The sequence below is a fragment of the Thermothelomyces heterothallicus genome, assembly GCF_042370625.1.
Source record: "Thermothelomyces heterothallicus CBS 202.75 unplaced genomic scaffold P884_scaffold_34, whole genome shotgun sequence".
Lineage (NCBI taxonomy): Eukaryota > Fungi > Ascomycota > Sordariomycetes > Sordariales > Chaetomiaceae > Thermothelomyces > Thermothelomyces heterothallicus.
In genome coordinates, this window is record NW_027192595.1 from 95174 (window position 1) to 114285 (window position 19112).

At 48.1% G+C, this 19112-nt stretch overlaps 4 protein-coding genes across 4 annotated transcripts; all 4 read left to right on the forward strand.

Annotated features, from left to right (window-relative positions):
• Positions 1 to 802: 802 nt before the first annotated feature.
• P884DRAFT_211066 (uncharacterized protein) lies at positions 803 to 2346 on the forward strand (the record flags this gene model as incomplete). Its single annotated transcript, XM_069439052.1, has 3 exons — positions 803 to 988; positions 1087 to 1565; positions 1668 to 2346. The coding sequence occupies 3 exons, from the start codon at positions 803 to 805 to the stop codon at positions 2344 to 2346; spliced, it is 1344 nt and encodes a 447-aa protein (XP_069293924.1).
• Positions 2347 to 5653: 3307 nt separating this feature from the next.
• P884DRAFT_317400 (uncharacterized protein) lies at positions 5654 to 6212 on the forward strand (the record flags this gene model as incomplete). The annotated part of the gene is made up of 1 exon (XM_069445312.1): positions 5654 to 6212. The coding sequence occupies one exon, from the start codon at positions 5654 to 5656 to the stop codon at positions 5834 to 5836; it is 183 nt and encodes a 60-aa protein (XP_069293925.1). The 3' UTR covers positions 5837 to 6212.
• Positions 6213 to 6917: 705 nt separating this feature from the next.
• On the forward strand, positions 6918 to 8417 carry P884DRAFT_303168 (uncharacterized protein; the record flags this gene model as incomplete). Its single annotated transcript, XM_069445000.1, has 4 exons — positions 6918 to 7275; positions 7403 to 7853; positions 7967 to 8285; positions 8400 to 8417. The coding sequence occupies 4 exons, from the start codon at positions 6918 to 6920 to the stop codon at positions 8415 to 8417; spliced, it is 1146 nt and encodes a 381-aa protein (XP_069293926.1).
• Positions 8418 to 17261: 8844 nt separating this feature from the next.
• On the forward strand, positions 17262 to 18459 carry P884DRAFT_303169 (uncharacterized protein; the record flags this gene model as incomplete). The annotated part of the gene is made up of 3 exons (XM_069445001.1): positions 17262 to 17624; positions 17718 to 17888; positions 18097 to 18459. The coding sequence occupies 3 exons, from the start codon at positions 17262 to 17264 to the stop codon at positions 18457 to 18459; spliced, it is 897 nt and encodes a 298-aa protein (XP_069293927.1).
• Positions 18460 to 19112: the final 653 nt, after the last annotated feature.

Here is a 19112-nt window from a genome sequence, read left to right on the forward strand (position 1 = left end):
CCGAGGCGCACTAGTGTAGCCATTCTCGACCGACATGGCAATGGCGTCCAGTTTCCGGAGCCATGACGGTGCATCACTGCATCACCCGATCCACCACATCGGCGACCAGCTTCATCCCTGGACCTTCTGGTGATGCCCGGTCTTGCCCCATTTTTTAGAAAAGCCGTTGGAATTGCTATCCTCCACTTCCCTTCCAGCGACCCGTCCCGAACCCTCCTGATTGGAGTTGCAAGAAAGAAGCGCAAGGAATGCCTCGATTGCTGAAGACTGCTGTTTGGGGCCTGCCTGCTACCGGGTTAGTACCTAACTGCCCCGACTACCTAAGTCCGGAATATTCCGTCAACAGTAGCTGACTACTAGTAGTTATCGTCCCAGAGACGCGACCGTTTTCTGTCTCTCTCCCTCTCTCTTGCGGCTGTTAAATTAGCGTATGTGGTCGGGCCTGTCAGCTCGCGCGGGCGTACTCCTAGCATAGTGTAGACTAGTGTACATAATTAGTAGAGTCAGTATCCGGTCCAGGGGTTGAGACCCTGGAGGTGATCTATGAACTCCACAAGCTCTAACTACTACACCACACTAGTATGCATGAGATGCAACCCAAGACGCCTCGAAAAAAAAAAGAAACTTTTCTCACCATTCTCGGTATCCCTAAGTGTGGCGGAGCCCCCAACCCACGGGAGGCAAACTCAAAACCTCCAACAACTGTCTTGTTGGCGATGAACCAACACAACGGCGTACCTTAATCCTACTCTCGCAACTTTGACCTCGTCCTGGACCGACAACCATCGACAACGACGCCGCCATGGCCGCCGATTCGGCGCTCCCGGGAATCCCGGGATACGATCCTGACAACCTCCAGCCATGGACCGTCGCCGTCGTAGCTTCGGTGACCGTCCTAGCCGTGGTGGCAGTCGCCCTCCGCCTGCTCAGTCGATACATCAAGGCCCAGAAGCTGTGGTGGGATGATTACATGATCATGTTTTCCATGGTGCGTAGTAACTCCCGCGGGGGGAGGGGAGGGGTTCAGCAGCACGGTGTTGCGGTGGCCGGACGTCGGATGCTAAAATTTGGGCCCCAAACAAACAGTCATGGAACTTTGTCGTCGTCGGCTTCATCTTCGCCATGTACAGCGCCGGAATGGGCATCCACGCAGACAAGGTGTCCTTGGACAAGATCGTCCTGATGGCCAAGTTCCTCGTCGTGGCCGAGATCCTCTACATCTACAACCTCGTCTGGACGAAGCTCGCCATCCTGCTCATGTACTACCGCATCTTCCACTTCCCCTACTTCAAGAAGATGGCCTACATCGTCGGCGGCTTCGTCGTCGCCTGGTGCATCTGCTGCATGTTCCTCTTCATCTTCATATGCGTGCCCGTGGAGAAGCTCTGGTACCCGGAACTGCCGGGCCACTGCATCAACCAGGTCGGCACCTGGATCGCCAACGCCGCGTCCACCATTCTCACCGACGTCGTCATCCTGGCCTTGCCCATTCCTCAGGTGTGGAAACTGCAGCTACGGAGGCCAGAGAAGGTGGGCGTCACCATGGCCTTCTGCCTCGGCTTCTTGTAAGTCTCCTACCGATTCTCCTTTTTTTTCCTCCCCGCAGACACTGCTCGTCTCTTTAACCAATACTTTTGTCAATGACTTATTAATTACCCTTCAAAAAGTGTCGTCTTCGCCTCCGCCTACCGCTTCACCGTCCTCTTCACCTACACCAACACCGACCCAACCTACAGTCTCGCGCCCACGGTCGGCTGGACGGCCATCGAGATGTCGGCCGGCATCGTCTCGGCCTGCCTTCCCACCATCGGCCCCGTCGTCGGTCTTTGCGCCCGCAAGCTGGGCATCAAGCGCACCCCGCTCTCCTCCCTCTCCCGCAGCCACGGCGCCAGCGCCGCCGGCCTCAGCGGCAACCACAAGACCCCTTCCTCCTCCCTGGCCGCGGCGCGGTCGACGAACACGACGACGACCAACCCGGCCGACGTCCTCTCCGAGATGGAGCTGCAGCGGACCGGCACCACCCGCAAGGACGGCGCGGGCGCCTTCTACCGCCTGCCGGACCCGCAGAACTCTGCGGAGGAGGACGAGGAGGAGCTGGATAAGCTGAAGAAGGGCCGGGCCGCCGCCGCCGCGGCTGCTGCTGCTCCTGCTGCCGCCGACGCGGGCCTGCGGCCCGATCACGGGCACTATGCCTACCAGTACGCCGTCACGACCCGGCCGGCCGGCGAGGGCAAGACCAAGAGTAAGGGCAGCAAGGCCAAGGCCGCCGAACCGGACAACTCGAGCGGGGACGAGGTCCCCCTGCACGGCATCCGGGTCCAGACGGACTTTAGACGGTCTGAATGAATGAGGGGGTCAGAGGGGGAGGGGTGGTTTGCTGCTTTTATTGTTCTTTTTTTTTTATCTTATCCGTGTTTTAGTTCCGGACGGTTCTCGAGAGTTCAGATTGTCTGTGATCTGTTTGGTATCAGCGAAGCGAAGCGCTACATGGTGGGCGTCTATATGTACTTATTAGTTATTATTAGAGAGCCCTCGGAGGCCTTGTGAAACATAACCCCCTATAAGATGCGGTGCATCAGGCCCATTTTGAGACGGAGCGCCCTTCTACTCTGATTCGCGTGCTTGTTCGTTCTATAATAGACAGGCTGTAATTAGCGATTGGAGTCAGTAGATGTCGCGGGACTTGAAGTTGGAACAGGATGCTATTACAATCTAATTAGCCTTCGCCTGGCTGCATCAACCGGCCTGCGTCTAGGAAGGGTTTACACTTCTCTCCGGGAGATGTACATACCTCAATTTCACCGAGGCCCGGCGGCCAGATGTTGCAGCGGTAGGTGACGACGCAGATATGTTCACTTCTTTTGACCCCCCTCTTCTTCTGCAAAAACCCATTGCGGTCCTCCTTCGCGATATTGTTGAAACCTCGTCTGCAACCTCATTTCTTCCCGTTCCCATGTTACTTTCAATGTTTGGTCTTCAATCTTGAATGTGTCGTTCATTTTGTGTTCGTTCCTCGTCAGCCGTTTTTTGTACTACGATTTCTGTATACCCTTCTCTTGGCAGTATATCTCTCTCCCTTCACTAGATACTTCTCTTGGCCGTGTTCTCTTCCAAGCCTCCTCTCACTCGAGTTATTCATTTTCTCCGTTGTGTCGTATCGTTCTTTCTCGGCATCTGTCACCGCGAGTAGGTTCACTAGGTAAAGGCACGTTCTGCATGCCGGGTATAGTGCGAGTCTTTTGTGTCGCCCCGCCGACCAAGCGATCGCGATTAATTAATTAATCAGCCCCTGAGTAGCGTCAACAAACATTAGCCCACTCGTCCTGACATGTGTTTCTTCCTTGCTGACATCCGTAGATTCCTACTCTCGTGCCTCTCGTATTGTCGCAGCACTCCGATGTAAAACTTGACAGTAACTTCGTTAAACGTTTCTCGGCCTTTGCGTTCCCTGAACAGGATTGACTCGTAATTATCAATTAAGCGACTCGGCTAGAGCGGTTGACCCTGTTTTTGCTCAGATGTTAACTCGCAATTGCTCATCGAAGTTACTAGATTTTAACCAGCCTTTACCTGAGAATAATATAAGAGTCACGGTGATCCCCGGCCGTCTCGAGTAGTCGGTGGCATCTCCGAATGTTCAGATTTTGAACGTTGTTTCACTGCGAGCTGTTCTTTCTTGCTTTTGTATCAACAAGCGTTCAGCTGTCAAGGCCGTAACTATATCGCTTCACAGCAAAAGTAGGCTTGTACCTCGGCTAACTGGTTCTGAAGCAGTTAGTCTTATGTCCTGGCTTGACAATTGGTAGACTTTGTTGTAGAAAACGTGCAAACGGGCAAACGGGTTTCGCGCCAGAACGCGGGTTGTAAATCTATGTGGCCGTGGTTTGCTGTCCGCGCGCTGAGTCCTTTATGACGCGCAGACAAGCACTACTGATGGCAAGACAAACAAGAAGAACAAGTCAATAACAAATGTATTTAAGGGTATCTCGTGTGGTTTCTACCCTGCTGCGTTCCATTATATTCCGATACGTTATAGAGCTATACCGCCATGCCCATCCGTCCTGCCCCCCCAGTTGGTTGTCAGGGAGAAGCTCGGTCACCTCCAGAGAATTTCCTCCCCCGTGACGCGCCCGGCTGCCGTCCGAACCTTCAACACCTCCAGATGTTCAGTGGGGCGAGGTAGAGAGCAACTCGTTGTTACGCGATAGGAGGGCGGTCTATAAATTGGCCTTGTTTCTCGCCTTTCTTCCTCTCCCTTTCTCCCACAAACAAAAAGTTAAAATACCCATCACAGCGCCTTTCTTGCTTGTGGTGACAACAACGATCACCACAAAACTATATACCAAGAAGAAACCACCATGTCGTAAGTCATGGCTTGACCCTTTGCCCAGTCACTTCCCCCTTGGCCGCTTCCTCTCGCCGGCGGCCCGGCCACTCCCGCTCCTTCTCATTCCCTCCTTGCCCTCTGCCTCTCCCTTTGATCTTTATACTCTCCGCCACTTCCTCCGACCATTCGCCGTTGTCGCAACTAATCAAGGAACCTCTTCAATTACAGATCTCGGGAAGTCCTCGACTTCAACAGCCGTAAGTATCCCCCCTTCGCCGAGAACCAGCCGTCGTTGCTGGCTCTCAATCGTCGATGCTGACTGACTTGACAGAATCGGCAAGCTTCGTCCCAGTGGACGCCCAGGCGCGGCACCTGGTTGACCACCTGGTGTCGTCGGGCGTTGACTGGGGTCGGATCTACCGGGAGGCCCGGTTGAAGTCGTGGCTTGCCGCTCATGGCAGCCCACAAGAGAGGTGGTACAATGCCATCCTCAATGAGCTGAGGTGGAGAGGTAAGACTTTCGCCCACCGTAAACGATTGCATTTTTCTCCTTGTTCCCCTTCAGTTTGAAACGATTGCATTCTTCTCCTTGTTGCCTTTCAGTTTGCCTGCCCTCTCTCCGTCGCTCTCTTCAAAATCACCATCATCTCCTCCCGCATGCCTCGAATTCAGACAACTTCCCAAGCGCAACATGGTTTCAGCTAACGTGGCTATCTGTACAGTTGTCGGGGCTGCCCTCGCGGGCATCCCTTAAAAAACGACACTCGGGGACCCCCATACGCAGTCGATCGGGGAAGGGGAGCACAAGAGAGATGGCAAGGGAAGGTATGAAATTCTTCAGTTCTTCATTTCATTTTTCTCATGACATCCCGCGCGAACCACCACCGGTATTCTTCTTGGAGTGGCAAAGCACCTTTTTTGTTGTGTTCGGCTTCTTTTCAGTTCATCGTTTTTGCTTGCCTTCCGTTTTTCATTGGCAGCTGACATTCGCGATCACAGGCATGGCGACCCGAGAGTATGTTTTCCGTTCGCTGGTGATGCTGATTTGCTTCGGGTTGTTAACTGACAATGCCTGTGACAGCGACCGCAGTCCCGAGTACAGCATCTTTGTCAGAGATGCGGCTCTTCGCGCCTGTGACTGACAGAGCACTGCCTGCTGGTCCGGCTTTGTCCGTTTCAGCGACGAAGCGGACCAGCAGCGTGCCCTCGTAGAGATGCAGGGAGTAAGAGCCTGGAAAGGGCTGCGGTTTAGTCTGGGTTGCCTGTCAACCAAACGCGAAAGACAACCGGAACACAAGAAGACAACAAGAGATGGCGATCAACCAGATGCAGGGATACCCTGCGGTGGGGGGCTCCAGCATTCTTTGGGCCGGTCAGGGTGCTGCATTCAACCCGATGCAGCCCATGAACCAGTTTACTGATCTTGGCTTGCTTCCAACCATTTCCTCATCAAGACTCTCGCACTCGACCGCGATTTCAGTTCCTTGGCGGCGACCTCGTTTCGACTGATGCGGCCTCTCCGTTCACGTAACCGAGGATGACCTTGGCTCTTCTCCAGTTCCGTGACCGAGGATGAAACTCGGCCAGCTCTTCGAAGTCAGCACAGAAATCAGCACTCGATCCCTTCGCGCACAAAGCAGCCAATTTCACAAGGAACGGCGAGGCATTCTGAGCGCGAACCAAAGTTGTCAATTCCAAGCATGGGTCGTCAATGTGCAGGGCAGTATGTGTCAATGATCGGGTTTCGGAGTCAATGGTCGGTTCAAAAGGCGCTGGACAGAGTTGCTCAAGGAGGGTTTCAAGATTGGAGGTCGCCTCTTCGCTTCAGTGTTGGGTTTAATTAATCATCGCGTTGGAAGGATTGGGCATCTAATTAATATATAACGACATGGGCTGGGCTTGGGATGGGTAACTTCATGATCGAGGCTTCCTTTTTTCCTCAGTGAGCACTGAATTTCGGAATGACAATTATTTGGCACGGGATGTTCTCATCATGATTAATTAAGAGTGCAAAGTTCAGAGGTGACCAACAGATGGCTCGGTACGATGGCAGCACCGCAGCGTCTTGGATCACACTAATTGGGCAACTGAGCTGACCATTTTTAATATGTCCTCCCAGGTGGTGAAAAGGAAAAAAAAAAGGGAATTTTGCTCTCGTCAACAGGTTGTGTGCAGAGGTACGCGACTGAAAGGGAACGTTCTCGAACCCGAGAGGAATTACTCGACGGAGATGCAAAGTAAACTAACTGCAGTAATTATTTCTTTGCCGGGGTTCAATATCCAGCTTGGCATGATGACACTTTAGAGTCTGCAATTGCCGGCTCGTCTGGAACAGTTGTACCCGCAGGGACTGATTATTATTACAGCCGGAATAGGTTCATCTATTTATGTCGTCTTTCTTCTGGTTCCTTCAGACTGCGGGGTCACGGAGAACAAACCAGAAATATCCCCGAGCGCTGTAAGAAGGTCGCGATGTTTGGAATCTAGGAGCCCGGGTCTTGCTGCTTCTGATCCCGGGCAGGCCAGACAATCCAACCCGAACACCGCTGGGCACGGAATACATACTACGGTACCCAGGTATAATTACACAATGGCACGAGTTCTCTCTGTTGGAGTGCTGGCTGCGATGCTTGCACCAGCCATTGGCGACGGCCCTGCCCGGGCTCAGTCCACCGGCGGATGCACGACGATTAATTCCTTCACTACCCCGAGTTGGCTGGTCGACAACCTCGAGCTCCATAGAGCGGCGAACCAGACTGTTGCCTCCTTCAACGCCCTCAATCGTGCCACCGATGTCTCGCTGGAGGTGGAATGCTCGTCGAGTAGTAGCCCAACGGCCGGAGGATGGCAGAGCTGCAGGGTCAGAAACGAGACAGAGCACCTGCTCGCGGCCGCTTTCCGCGCCGACAGCGCAACGGCATGGTTCCGGTTCAACGAGACGTGGTCCTGTAGCGACCTGACCCCGAGCGAACCGCACGTCGTTCCCGAATCCCTTCCGGGCACGACATCCGCATTGCTAACCTTCAGATGGGTTTTTCAGAATCACTTTCTCGGCCGTTGGAAACAGCTCGGTAGGCCTCGACTGCGCGGACGAGAAGAGCAAGACGACGACCTGCCGAGCCACAAAGCCCGTGCTCGTCAAAGCGACTCTCTCGTCCCCCGTCAAGGTCACGCCCTCGTACGTCAGCGGGCCGACGGGGCACGACGCAGAAGGCTGCACCGCGCAGTCGGAAAAACCGGCCTGGGAGGTCACGGCCAGCCAGATCAACCTCGGAAACGTCTCGGGCACGCGGCAGTCCGGCAACGCCTTCGTCATCATCAGGAACGACAACCTGGGATACATTGCCTCGTGCGGAGGGCCGCTCACCGCGGACAGCGGGCCGCACGCGTTGACGTGCACCGGCCAGGTCCCGCGCCGCCGCCCGGACAAGTACCAGATCGAGACGGCGCTCCCGTTCGACGCGGACACGTTCGTGCTCGCCATCAACCAGACCTGGTACTGCGACGACCAGGACCCGGCAGAGCCGTACGTCGCTACTCCCCCTCCCCCCTTCCCCTTGGAACACGTATTAGCTTTATTAGGAGTACCTGGGACAACTGAGCCAATGGGCAACTAACAACATTACTCCCGCATCCAAGATTCGCCATTACCGGGTACGGAACGACCGCGCTGGACCTGCAATGCCAGGTCTTCGACGGGACGGGCGAGGGCAACACGACCACCTTTTGCACGGGCGTGACGGACGGCACGTTCGCGGGGGAGGAGGCGACGGGGCGGGCGGCGCTGCCTCCTTACTCGCTGCGCGACCCGCTCCCGACGGCCGGGGGGTGCACCGCCTCGTCGGTCTTGGCCCCGGGATGGTGGCTCAACGACTTCGCGATCAGCACGACGAGGGCGCGCAACGACACGGTGACGGCCCGGTTCGGCCTGGAGCGACGGGGCGGAGTCGGCGACGCCGTAATTGCCCGCCAGCAATTGCACCTTAAGTACGGGTATTCTGACAAGAACCATATTGGCCGGGATGAGTTCAGAGTAAATAGGTAACTATCTAGCGTTTGCCAATCATATCAGGTCAAGTTCTGGATTTAGGAGTGATGGAGGTCTGGTTGTAGTAGTCAAAATAGTTCAAAAGATCGATGTCCTCTATCAACGTTTGCTAGCCCTGTGGTTCTATATAAGAAGAAGATAGGCACAAAGAGCCCACCGTTTGTAGGCATCTACAGGGCTTACTAATCTAACCTTATATGATAGACGTATCCACGGACACGTACTACATCAAGTCCCCCGCCCAGAAAAGAAAACGCAGTACCCGCACTACAGGCTCCAAATAGCTCCCAATTTGAGCTCTCTTTCTATGTAAATATCCTAGTTACAAATAGTGGTATTATACCACCACTATGGTATCTTATATATCGTTCTGGTCCGTACTCGTTCCACGTAGGCGTTTTCTAGCCGCGCCCGCCTCTAGGCAAGTCTTTAACGCGGCTTTTCTAGCCGTACCCGCCTCCGGGCGAGTCTTCGATATGGCTTTTCTAGCTGTGCCTGCCTCTGGGCGAGTCTTCGAGGCGGTTAGTTGCCTTCCTTGACGAGCCTAGTATTCGTTTACTATCTTATGTGTGTAGCGTAGCTAGAAGTTAGTTTTCTAGACGTTATATTTGTAGCCAAGTCCTTTCTACTTGATAAGATACTTGTATCTACTATATATAAGCTTGTAGTCCTAAATACGCTTGACTTTGTATTTGTCATCAGATTCTAGTCTGCTATTGGTATAGCTATCTTCTATAGGGCTAGTAGATGGTATAGCGCGGTTATATAGGTCGGTTCCGGGAGGTATAGGTAATAAATGGGCTATAGATATTACCAGGTATATATCTATATTAGGTGGTAATTGTAAGCGGTATACTAGATAGCTAATATATTTAATGATCTCAAATGGGCCTATATACTATTAGGACAGTTTATATGATAGTTGACCTGGTAGATGGTAGTTATAGTATAGGCGTAAATATACTTGGTTGCCTAGCTTGAACTCGATATCGTGGTAGCTAGCGTTATATCTACGTTTAGCTCGAGCTACTATAAAATCTATTACTATCTAGGTATCCTAGTGTAGATATTTGTGTAGGACTGGGATATCTTATGCCGTATTTGATAACGGCTTAGTTAGCGCTTCTAACGGTCTAGCGGGTTTGAAACTGTATAGTAGCTCGTATGGCAACACGCTAATAGAGGTGGTGTAGGAGCTATTTAAATGCTACTAAAGCTACGGAAGTATAGTAGTCTAATTGTCATCTGGTTTCTTATATACGAAGAAGTATAGAGTAATTTCTATAGTCTAGTTCTTTCGCTCCGTAAGACCATCTCCCTGTAGGTAATATACGGTTGTTATTAACAGCTTCGTACCTAGTATCTTCTATATGCCTATCTATAGTTCGGAAGTAAATTTGCGATCGTGGTTAGATATAACGGCCGTTGGTACTCCCTAGTCGGATAGGAGTAATTGTCGTATTAGTATATAGCCCTAGTTCGTAGTAATGTAGCTAGAGTAGCCTAGTATAAGGAGCGTTCGTTTAGACGACTTATAGGATACTATTATTATTAAATCGAACTTATTATACCCGTCTAAGTGTTATAGCGTTCCGGCTAACGTAACTAATGGTAGTATTATTATAAAGTCGATAGCGATTACCTACATTAGTAGTATATCCGATAGGTAGATTAGCTAGTAGTTACCTATAGGAAGGTTATAATCTATAGTATTAACTTGACAAATAGGACAATGTTTTATATAATCCTTTACTCGCCTAGTTTTTCTATCGATCGTAATACTACGTAAGTCGTATATTATCTTATTAGTTCTAAAGTGATACTTCTTATTATAGGCCAAGCTAAGGATATATTATACGAGGCTTACTAGTATGTATAACACGCGAGTGCCGTCTAGGCAAATATAGTAGAGGAGCTCGTCGATTAAGACAAACGGTAGCCTGTGGCGCGAAAAGATAGCGATGCCCTTATCGTTAATAGCTCTATCCGTATACTTGGTTTTAAGGTCCTTAATGATATAGGCATATTTGGTATTAGTTTTATAGCCACTAACGAACTTTGCCTTGAGGTCAGGATCTATCCACGCTTTGGCAAAGGCGAATTATACGTCGTTAAGTATAGCTAATCTATTAGAGCGTTTGGACGGTTCGGGGTCCCCTAGCGTACTTAATCTACTTAAGGCGTCTGGTACGAAGTTAAGCCTCCTAGGAAGATAGTAGACCTTAAGGTCGTACTACAATAGGTAGATAGACGCGTTAATTAGGCGGCGGTTAGCACGGTCGGTAGAGCTTGTATCTAGGTTAGTTTATTCTACAATTCCGCGTATAGTAGCGTAGTTAGTCAATACAATGACTAGTATACACACCGAATAGACTATCGTATGTAGTTTATAAATTACCTATACTAGATAAGTAACTTCTTGTTTAGAGGGCCTATATTGTATCTTAGCCTTTGTCAATAGGCGGCTTAGGAATATAACTAGTAGCACTTGGTTAGCCGGGATAGGTACGCCTAGGTGCTAGTTATATTCGTCGCGAGTGTAGAAGACTATAACGCCAAATCTGCGCTCTAAATAGCCGTCTAGTTAAATATATAGCTATTTGCCAGGATTAAAGTAGTATAAGATAGTTAGGTTCTCGCGATAGATAGCCTCTTATAGGGCTAAAAAAGACGCCTTTTCTTACTTGGTTAGTTCGAAAGAAGTATAGCTATAATAGCCCATTCGTTTAGTACGGTTACCGACTTCTAAACTGCTAGACTTATGCCCTTATGCTAGCAATTTAGTTTTACGTTTTTATAGTGGTTCGGCGATCTTTACGTAGTATAGAATCAAATGCCGTAGGAATCCGGTAGTACCTAAATATTATTCTAACGCCTTTAACGTATATAGAAAGGACAGTTACTTGAACGCTTCGACACGCTAAGCCGTATTAGTAAGGCCAAGACTGTCTACCCGAAAGCCAAGGAGTTCTACGTCTGGGTATCCGATGTAGGATTTGGTAGGAGAAATGGCGATATTCTTCTTCTCGAACAGGCTAAAGATAGTCCTCAAATGGCGTATATAATCTTTGGCTATATCTAAGAAGATAATAATATCGTTAATAAATACGCGATAGTAGGTAGAAAACGGTTATAATAGCTAATCTATAAACCGTTATACGTATACGGGCAAATTATAGTAACCTATAAGTACTATAGTTAGCTATTCTAAACTATATAGACTAATTAGCATAAACCTATTATAATGCTATAGATATACGCTAAATTGATAGAAAAACGATATAGTATTAATGGCCGTAATGAACTTCTTCCTATATAGGGCTACGATAATCTCTAACTATAATAGTAATAGGTAGTTATCTAGGATAGTGACCTTGTTTAAACTATGTAGATCAATGATAACGCGACCTTTAGCGATGCCCTTAATATTATACCAAATAACAAAGATAGGATAGGCGAAAGGCGTAGCCTCTTTTATGAATCGTATCTTTCCCTGTTAATAGAGGGCGTCGAAGGTCTTATCTAGGACTTCCCTATCCCTCTAGCTTAACGGGTATATGTAGGAGCGTATCTTCTGGTATTACTAGCCTTCTACCAGTAGCACTTTTATCTATTCGCTCTTTAGTATGTCGATCAGACTATTGTCATTCTAGAGTTATAGAAATTCGTTAACCAGGTTAGTAAACTTCCTAGCCAGGGCCGAGTCGCCTATATAGATATAGACGCCGTTATTAGTAACAATCTTAGGTAGGGAGCCGGACATCCTTAATCCTAGGGTAGAATACTTCTCTAGTACTCGTGGTTTACGTTTCTCACTGCTAGTAGCGTTACTAGCGGCTCTAGGCATTGCTTTTAACGAAATATCTAGCCGTTAGATTCTCTTAGAGTGCTAGGTAAGTTAGAAGACGAAGTCGCTAATAGGTATATTCGAATTTACGTTTTTAATATTAGTAAATATTACTATAGGCGCGAGTCGCTTTAGAGAGATGTAACTACCTTCGAGAATTGCTCCTATATAGTTGTTTAAATCGAAGGAGGTATTAATAGGAATAACGTTATAGTGATTGGCGATTATCAATGTAGGGTTAACGTCGGTTGCTACAGCTGGTATAGCCATCGTTATAGCGGTAGTTACGATAGTTATAGCGCTAAAAGCTATCTTCTATAAATAGGCAAAATAGCTACTATCTTCTATTTCTTTGATTTTTCTAATAGGGTGCCTCTTTAGGATACGGATCGTTCCTCGTATAGTATTTTTGACAGGTACCACTTTTAGAGTCTTCGTATCTACTATAAAGTTACAAACGGCTGTGTAGGCTAAGTTAAATACGAAGGCACGATCCGTCAGGAGAGGCTTATATTCGATAGGCACTATTACCCGTTGATTAGGCAGGAGGGTAATTTCCCTAGTTGTTTTGACCTTCCGTATATAGGGTATAGAGTACATATATACGGAAAAAGGAATACGGAAGTTAAATAACTATAAATTGACTTCCTTACGCTAGTAGTTAATATTAGCGTCATAGGAATCTAGGAATTCGTTGCCTATTAGGAGATTTAGCGCTAGGGAGTTGATAACCTACACCAAACAGGTAAACTTAGCTAGGGTAGGAATACCGTTTTCTATACCCAGTAGATAGATATCGAACGTCATCTATTCGTTAAGGCTTAGTATAGCGTTTCCTACGCCTTTGACTCTGCCCTTGCGTCGTTTAATCTAGTGGTTTAATCGTTATAAGAAACTATAGTTAATAAGGGAGCAACTAGCGCCAGGATCTAGGCAAATCTCTATAACGCTACAGTTAGTTGGTTTATAGTACGCCTAAACGCGTAGATAGGTATAACCTAAAGGTAATCCGTAGAGGTTAGCTATACGCCTGACTAGTACGTCCTTGACTTGGTATATATCTATTATAGCGTTTTCTAGCGACATTATTATTATATCCGACACCTGGTACGCCTTTTCCGACGGCGTGGTAAGCTCCTCTAACTTGCTAGTAAGAGTGCTACTAGTTTTAATAGGGCGGCAAGCGTTACCAGCTTTCACTTCCTGATAGGACTTCAAGTGCCGGAAAAGTGCGTTTCGCGAATCTAGGGTAGTATTATAAAATCTACAGGTATAGTAGGCTAAGTCCGTAAGATTGGCTTTGTAGTTACGGACGGAAGGAAGAGGGCCTTTTCTACGGTACCATTTAGCATAAGAGCGTACTTCGAATTAGGAATTGAAGGCGTTATAGCACTTGTAGTAGGTAAGCTATAAGTCTAAAACGATATATATAATGTTAGTATCGCTATCCAAAGATTCAGATCCGGATTTAGGGACATTAGTAGCTAAATAATCGTCAACTTGATCCGACTTAGAGCTAGAGCCCTTACTAGCTTCCTTTGTAAAGTACGTACGGTTACGATAGTCCTTTTGCTAGCGATCGTCCTTATAGAACTTGTTATCTCGATTTCCTTCCTATTACTTACGATCGCCTTAGTCACGGCGGTTTCCTTCGTAGTAGCGGTCATTTCTATAGTTACGATCAAATCTATAGTTACGTATATTGTTCCTAAACGGTCTATCGTTCCGGTAGCCAAATTGTCATTATTGGTTAGTGTTATAGTTAAAGGGCTTGAAAAGACCGCGATTCTCGGCTTTTAAATACTTATCTAGGAACGGCCTCTTCTATAGGTACAGGTAGTGGTCAAGAACGGCCACCAGAATGATAGATCGAGACTACTTAATATACTATATATAATTTCTAAGAGAGGAGTGTTACTGGGGAGGATCTAGGTATTACTTGATATAGAGGTCTATTACAGACTAGACTTAAACTATAACTCCTTGTTAGTTATCGTTATATTCGTTAAGTATACATATTAAGCGTACCTAACGGAGCATCTTTTATATAAAGAAGCTAAGTACCTGCTTGTCCTTCGCGATATCCTTTAAACGTAAGCGACTTTCGTTAAATTTACAGGTAGCAGTTATAATGTCTAGTATAAAGCGTTCTTATAGTTGTTCTACGATAGATCACAGCCCTTGATCGTATAGTTATCTATATATAGCGCCATTTAATTTGTTAGTCCATCAGATGATTACTAGACTACCAAGGAGAGTTTAAAAGTAGGATAGAATCTATATCTTAACACTTCTATAGGGGTCGCTTTCTAGGAAGGTTTCAATACGGTTAGCGAAGTAGTAAACGTCGGTAAATACTAAGTTCTTTCTATTATTAATAATACCTAGGGATCGTAGGTTAGGAAAAGAAGGATTAAACTAGCTAATATTATCCCTCTTGATCTTAAAGTCTAAGCGGCTTTATATACTTATAGTGGTATCGTATATTAATTTGTATACGCGATGTCCGTTACCATTACTACCATTGTTACCGAAGGGTAGTATACCTCGACAGCGCCTATTGTTCCTATCATTAGGGGCACGGTAGCGGTTAGGGGGATCGTCGTTACCGTCTTCACCATTATTAGGGGAATTAGGATCTCCGCCACCACTAGCCACGAAGTATAGTATTCTATACTGCTACACGCGTTTAGGCCGGCTAAGATTAAACCTATAGCTAATGTTAGCGCCTTTAGGGGGTATAGGAAAAGCTCTACTATTATAGTATATATTTTCTATAAGGTTACTAACTTCTTATACTTCTTCCGTAATAGTATTAAGTCTAGCTAGGTTAAGGGAAGATCGTTAACGACTAAGCAGTTATATATCTTCCTCTTCTTCGTAACCATATATTATATTAATTATCTCCTTTATCTAGGTTACTACTCTGCTAAGAACGTCCCTATACTATATTATATATATTTCTAGTTCCTCGATACGTTTAACTAGCGGTACTATCGTTACTAAAACTTCCTTTTCTAGGTAGAGGGCAAGGCAATCTTTAACTTCCACTATATAGGTTATAATTCTATAGTCTATCCTAGTAAGACCCTTTTCTATATTTTTATTAAACATCTTTATAAATTTGCTAAGAAATCCTTCGGTAGTTTTAATAATATAGTCAGTTTAGGCCTCTAGCTAGGCAAATCGAAAATCTATCTTGCCGTTTAGCTAAGTAAGTGTCTCTTTGTTAGCACCGAACTTATTAGGTTTAGCTTATTCTATCTCGTATTTATTAGCGAATTCTATCGCTAATTCCGTCTCTTATATAGGAGCTTCCTTTTCTTAAGGTAGTTAACCACCAGGGTTAGGCTCTAGTACCTATAAGCTTATTAGAGGAGGCATTCTATAGCGTCTTTGGAGTACACTTGCCATATAGTTAGAGAGTTCCTTATATGATAGTTATTTAGTAGGGGAGTTTAGAGGATATAGACGACCGGGAGGATTGTCTATAGGAAAAGATCTAGGTGTTGATATAAGGTTCATTTGTTAGGAATAAACGAAGATAGAGTTAAGGGGTAGAAGGTAAAAGAATATCCTAGTTACCAAGTCACCAGGAATAGAGGGATAGATAGGGATGACTGCCCTAGTTACTTAGTCGCTAGGAATAGGGAGATTTTATAGTGGTTATAACAGAATTGCTTAGTTCGGTTACTAAGTCGCCGAAACTAAGCTTAACTATCGCGATATTGGTACTGAACTGATCATCAGAGCGATACGAATCTAGTGCTGATGGTTATTAGATGGTTGGTCGCAGTGCTCGCTACCATTTGATGGAGGTCTGGTTGTAGTAGTCAAAATAGTTCAAAAGATCGATGTCCTCTATTAACGTTTGCTGGCCCTGTGGTTCTGTATAAGAAGAAGATAGGCACAAAGAGCCTACCGTTTACAGGCATCTACAGGGCTTACTAATCTAACCTTACATGATAGACGTGTCTACGGACACGTACTGTATCAAGGAGATATCCCATTAATTACAGCCTTACGCAGTGCAGTGTATGTACATACGCGTCGAATACATCCAGAAAAAAAAAAGGTCGGAAGACTGACCTGGACTTGTCCGTCTTCACTAAAACAAAAACAAAACCCAAAAAATTGAAGGCTGCGTCACAACTACAGGGAGGGTTAACAAGAGGCTGCCTGGCATGCAGCCAATGGGTTGTGTTGACTGACAGGGCAATGGTCTTCTCTTTATGGTCTTCTCTCAGCATCAGTCGAGTTTGCGGTGCTGACCGACATTAGCGTTCGACCTTAAAAAGACAAACTAATTAATACTTTGCATTTCAGTCTCGCCCAGCAACTGACCAAGCCCTCCTCAACCTCCCACGACTGGGTTTAATAATCGTTTCGCCTGAATTCTTCCGTCTGACGGCTGTGTTGGCTTGGCTTGTCTGATGCCTAATTAATTAGCCAACACCAACATCATGTCAAACGCGTCCTCGCTTGCCCCCAGACCTGTGATTGGACCATCTGTATCTGTATGCAGTATCGTTCCATTTTGTTCCGAGAGAGTACTTGTAGCGTGCTTTGATGTTGAAAATGCCAAGTTGAGCACCTGCTTTCAAATCTGGCTCTCTGAGTGACAAGCCGGCACCGGATGCTGTAAGATCGTTGACTAATAACGTAGGTGGTTGTTAATGAGCCATCAGCAACGAGTAAATGACAGAATTTGGGCTCGGTTTTGATACTGGGGGTTACCCTCCATGACGGCGCCTTACCAGGAATGGATCGTCATCAGCCCTACTGGTATGTTTGACGGACGTGGAAATGTGGACCTCGACCAAAGCGAGGAGATTCACGGCGGGGGATGCGGCGATGCCGGATACCGACAGATATTATTCATAACCACGCTCTGTGTTTTGGAATGGCATATTAATACTTTAAAGCCTGATTAACTGGTGCTGCAATTCAGCATCTTCACCACCGCAACTACTCTCCTCTCAAACGCAGCCGTTTATCGCCGAGCAAGGTCGACGACCCCACAGCTTCTGCTTCTCAAAATGCACATCACCATCGCTCCCGCCTCTCCCAAGACGGGCCAGGCCGCTATCCGGGCTCTGCTCCGTGACCCCTCCAACCCGACCGTCAGGGGCTACTATCGCGACATCAACAGAGTGCCCGCCGAGTTCAAGGACGACCCGCGTTTCGAGGCCGTCCAGGGCGACGTGGAGAAGGCCGGGACGCTGGACTTCTCGGGCTCCGACGCCGTGCTCAACATCACCCCACCCGTGTACCGGGACATCGACAGCGTCGCGCATGCCCACCTGGTGTCGGAGAACGTCAAGGCGGCGGTCAAGAGGGCCGGGTCCGTCAAGCGGCTCGTCCTGCTTTCCAGCATCGGCGCGCAGTATGATCACGGAACGGTACGCTAATTACTTTCGAGCCGCCTGGGCTCTCTCTCTCAGCTCCGTCGCTTCAACTAGATGCCTGCCTGCTAATAACCACACACCGGACAGGGCGAGATCTTGACCAACCACGAGGCCGAGGTCGTGCTCAGGGACGCGGCGCCAGAGGTCGTCGTAGTGCGAGCCTCGTACTTTATGGAGAACTGGGCCTCGAGCCTGGAGACGCTCCCATCCGGCTTCTTCTTCACCACCGTCACCCCGGTGGACCGTCCCCTCAACATGGTAATTAATAATTACACCTAATAATAATAATAAACCCGCAGCTAATTACCATTACCTAACTACCACCACCAACCCTCGACTCTCGCCATCCCCTTCCCCCCTGCACACTCCAGAAAAAAAAAAAAAAAAGAAAGGAAAGGAAAGGAAGAGAAAACGAGTCTTGACATTGCTAACATGGAGGCGCCTGTTGCGCATTTACCATCATCAGATCGCAGTGCAGGATATCGGCGCGACCTTGGCGGGCGAGCTCCTGGCCACGGGCGGCGCGCTGCCGTCCAACCCGCACGTTTTTGAGCTGCGCGGGCCGCGCGATTACTCGTCGCTGGACGTGCAGAAGGCGTTCGAGGAGGTGACGGGTAGGAGGGTCGAGCTGCGCGCGGTAGAGCGGGACGAGCTGGCCGGCTTCTACGCCGCCGTCTTCCCGCCCTCGGTGGCCGCGCGGTTTACGGCCATGACCGAGAGCTTCCTCGAGGGCGGCATCCTCTATGAGGATCCCCGGCCGACGCGGGAGAAGAAGTACGGGACGACGGAGCTGGCCGAGGTCCTGAGGCAGTTGCTCAACAAGGCCTGAGTTGAGCGAGTGAGTGGGTTTATTAAATAGTAATTATTAGTGGTTATGTGAACTCGCTATAATAATTAATTGTGTTTCTTCTCGTGGAATGGCCGCCGTTTCAATTCTTCCCTCTGCCCTATTTCGGAATGAACCGCTACCATCGCTGATGAAGTTAGTAATGCAGGTTTTTCTTTAAGGTCTCCCTGCCATCGTAGTCGTAGCTCTTCTTGGTATATTTACCTTGTTTAGCTAATTGGGCATTTTACGGAGTACAACCTGATGCAGAAGTATGTGGAAGTGGAACTACCGGACGTGGAAGCCAACGAGCGGATCCGGCTGCTGGACTCCCGCATGCAGCAGCAGCAGCACGCGCCGCTACCCCTTCGCCGCAGCTCCTTCTCCTTCTCGCGCCCCAGGCCCGACAGGAAGAAACCAGTACCCCGCTCCGAAACTGTCGCCTGCCGTGACGCTCCGCTAATTACACGCGACGCCCCTGGAGTTAAGCTTCTGAATAGCTGCGAGAGTCGTTGGACGATGGGCAACTGCCGAGCCCATGGTAATCCCCGAACCACCCATGATGTTCAGCGTTGAAATGGAATTTGTCCGACTTCGATGCAGAGAATATTATCAAGTCGGGTATTAATTAATTAATTAATTAAGGCCCTCCTTTT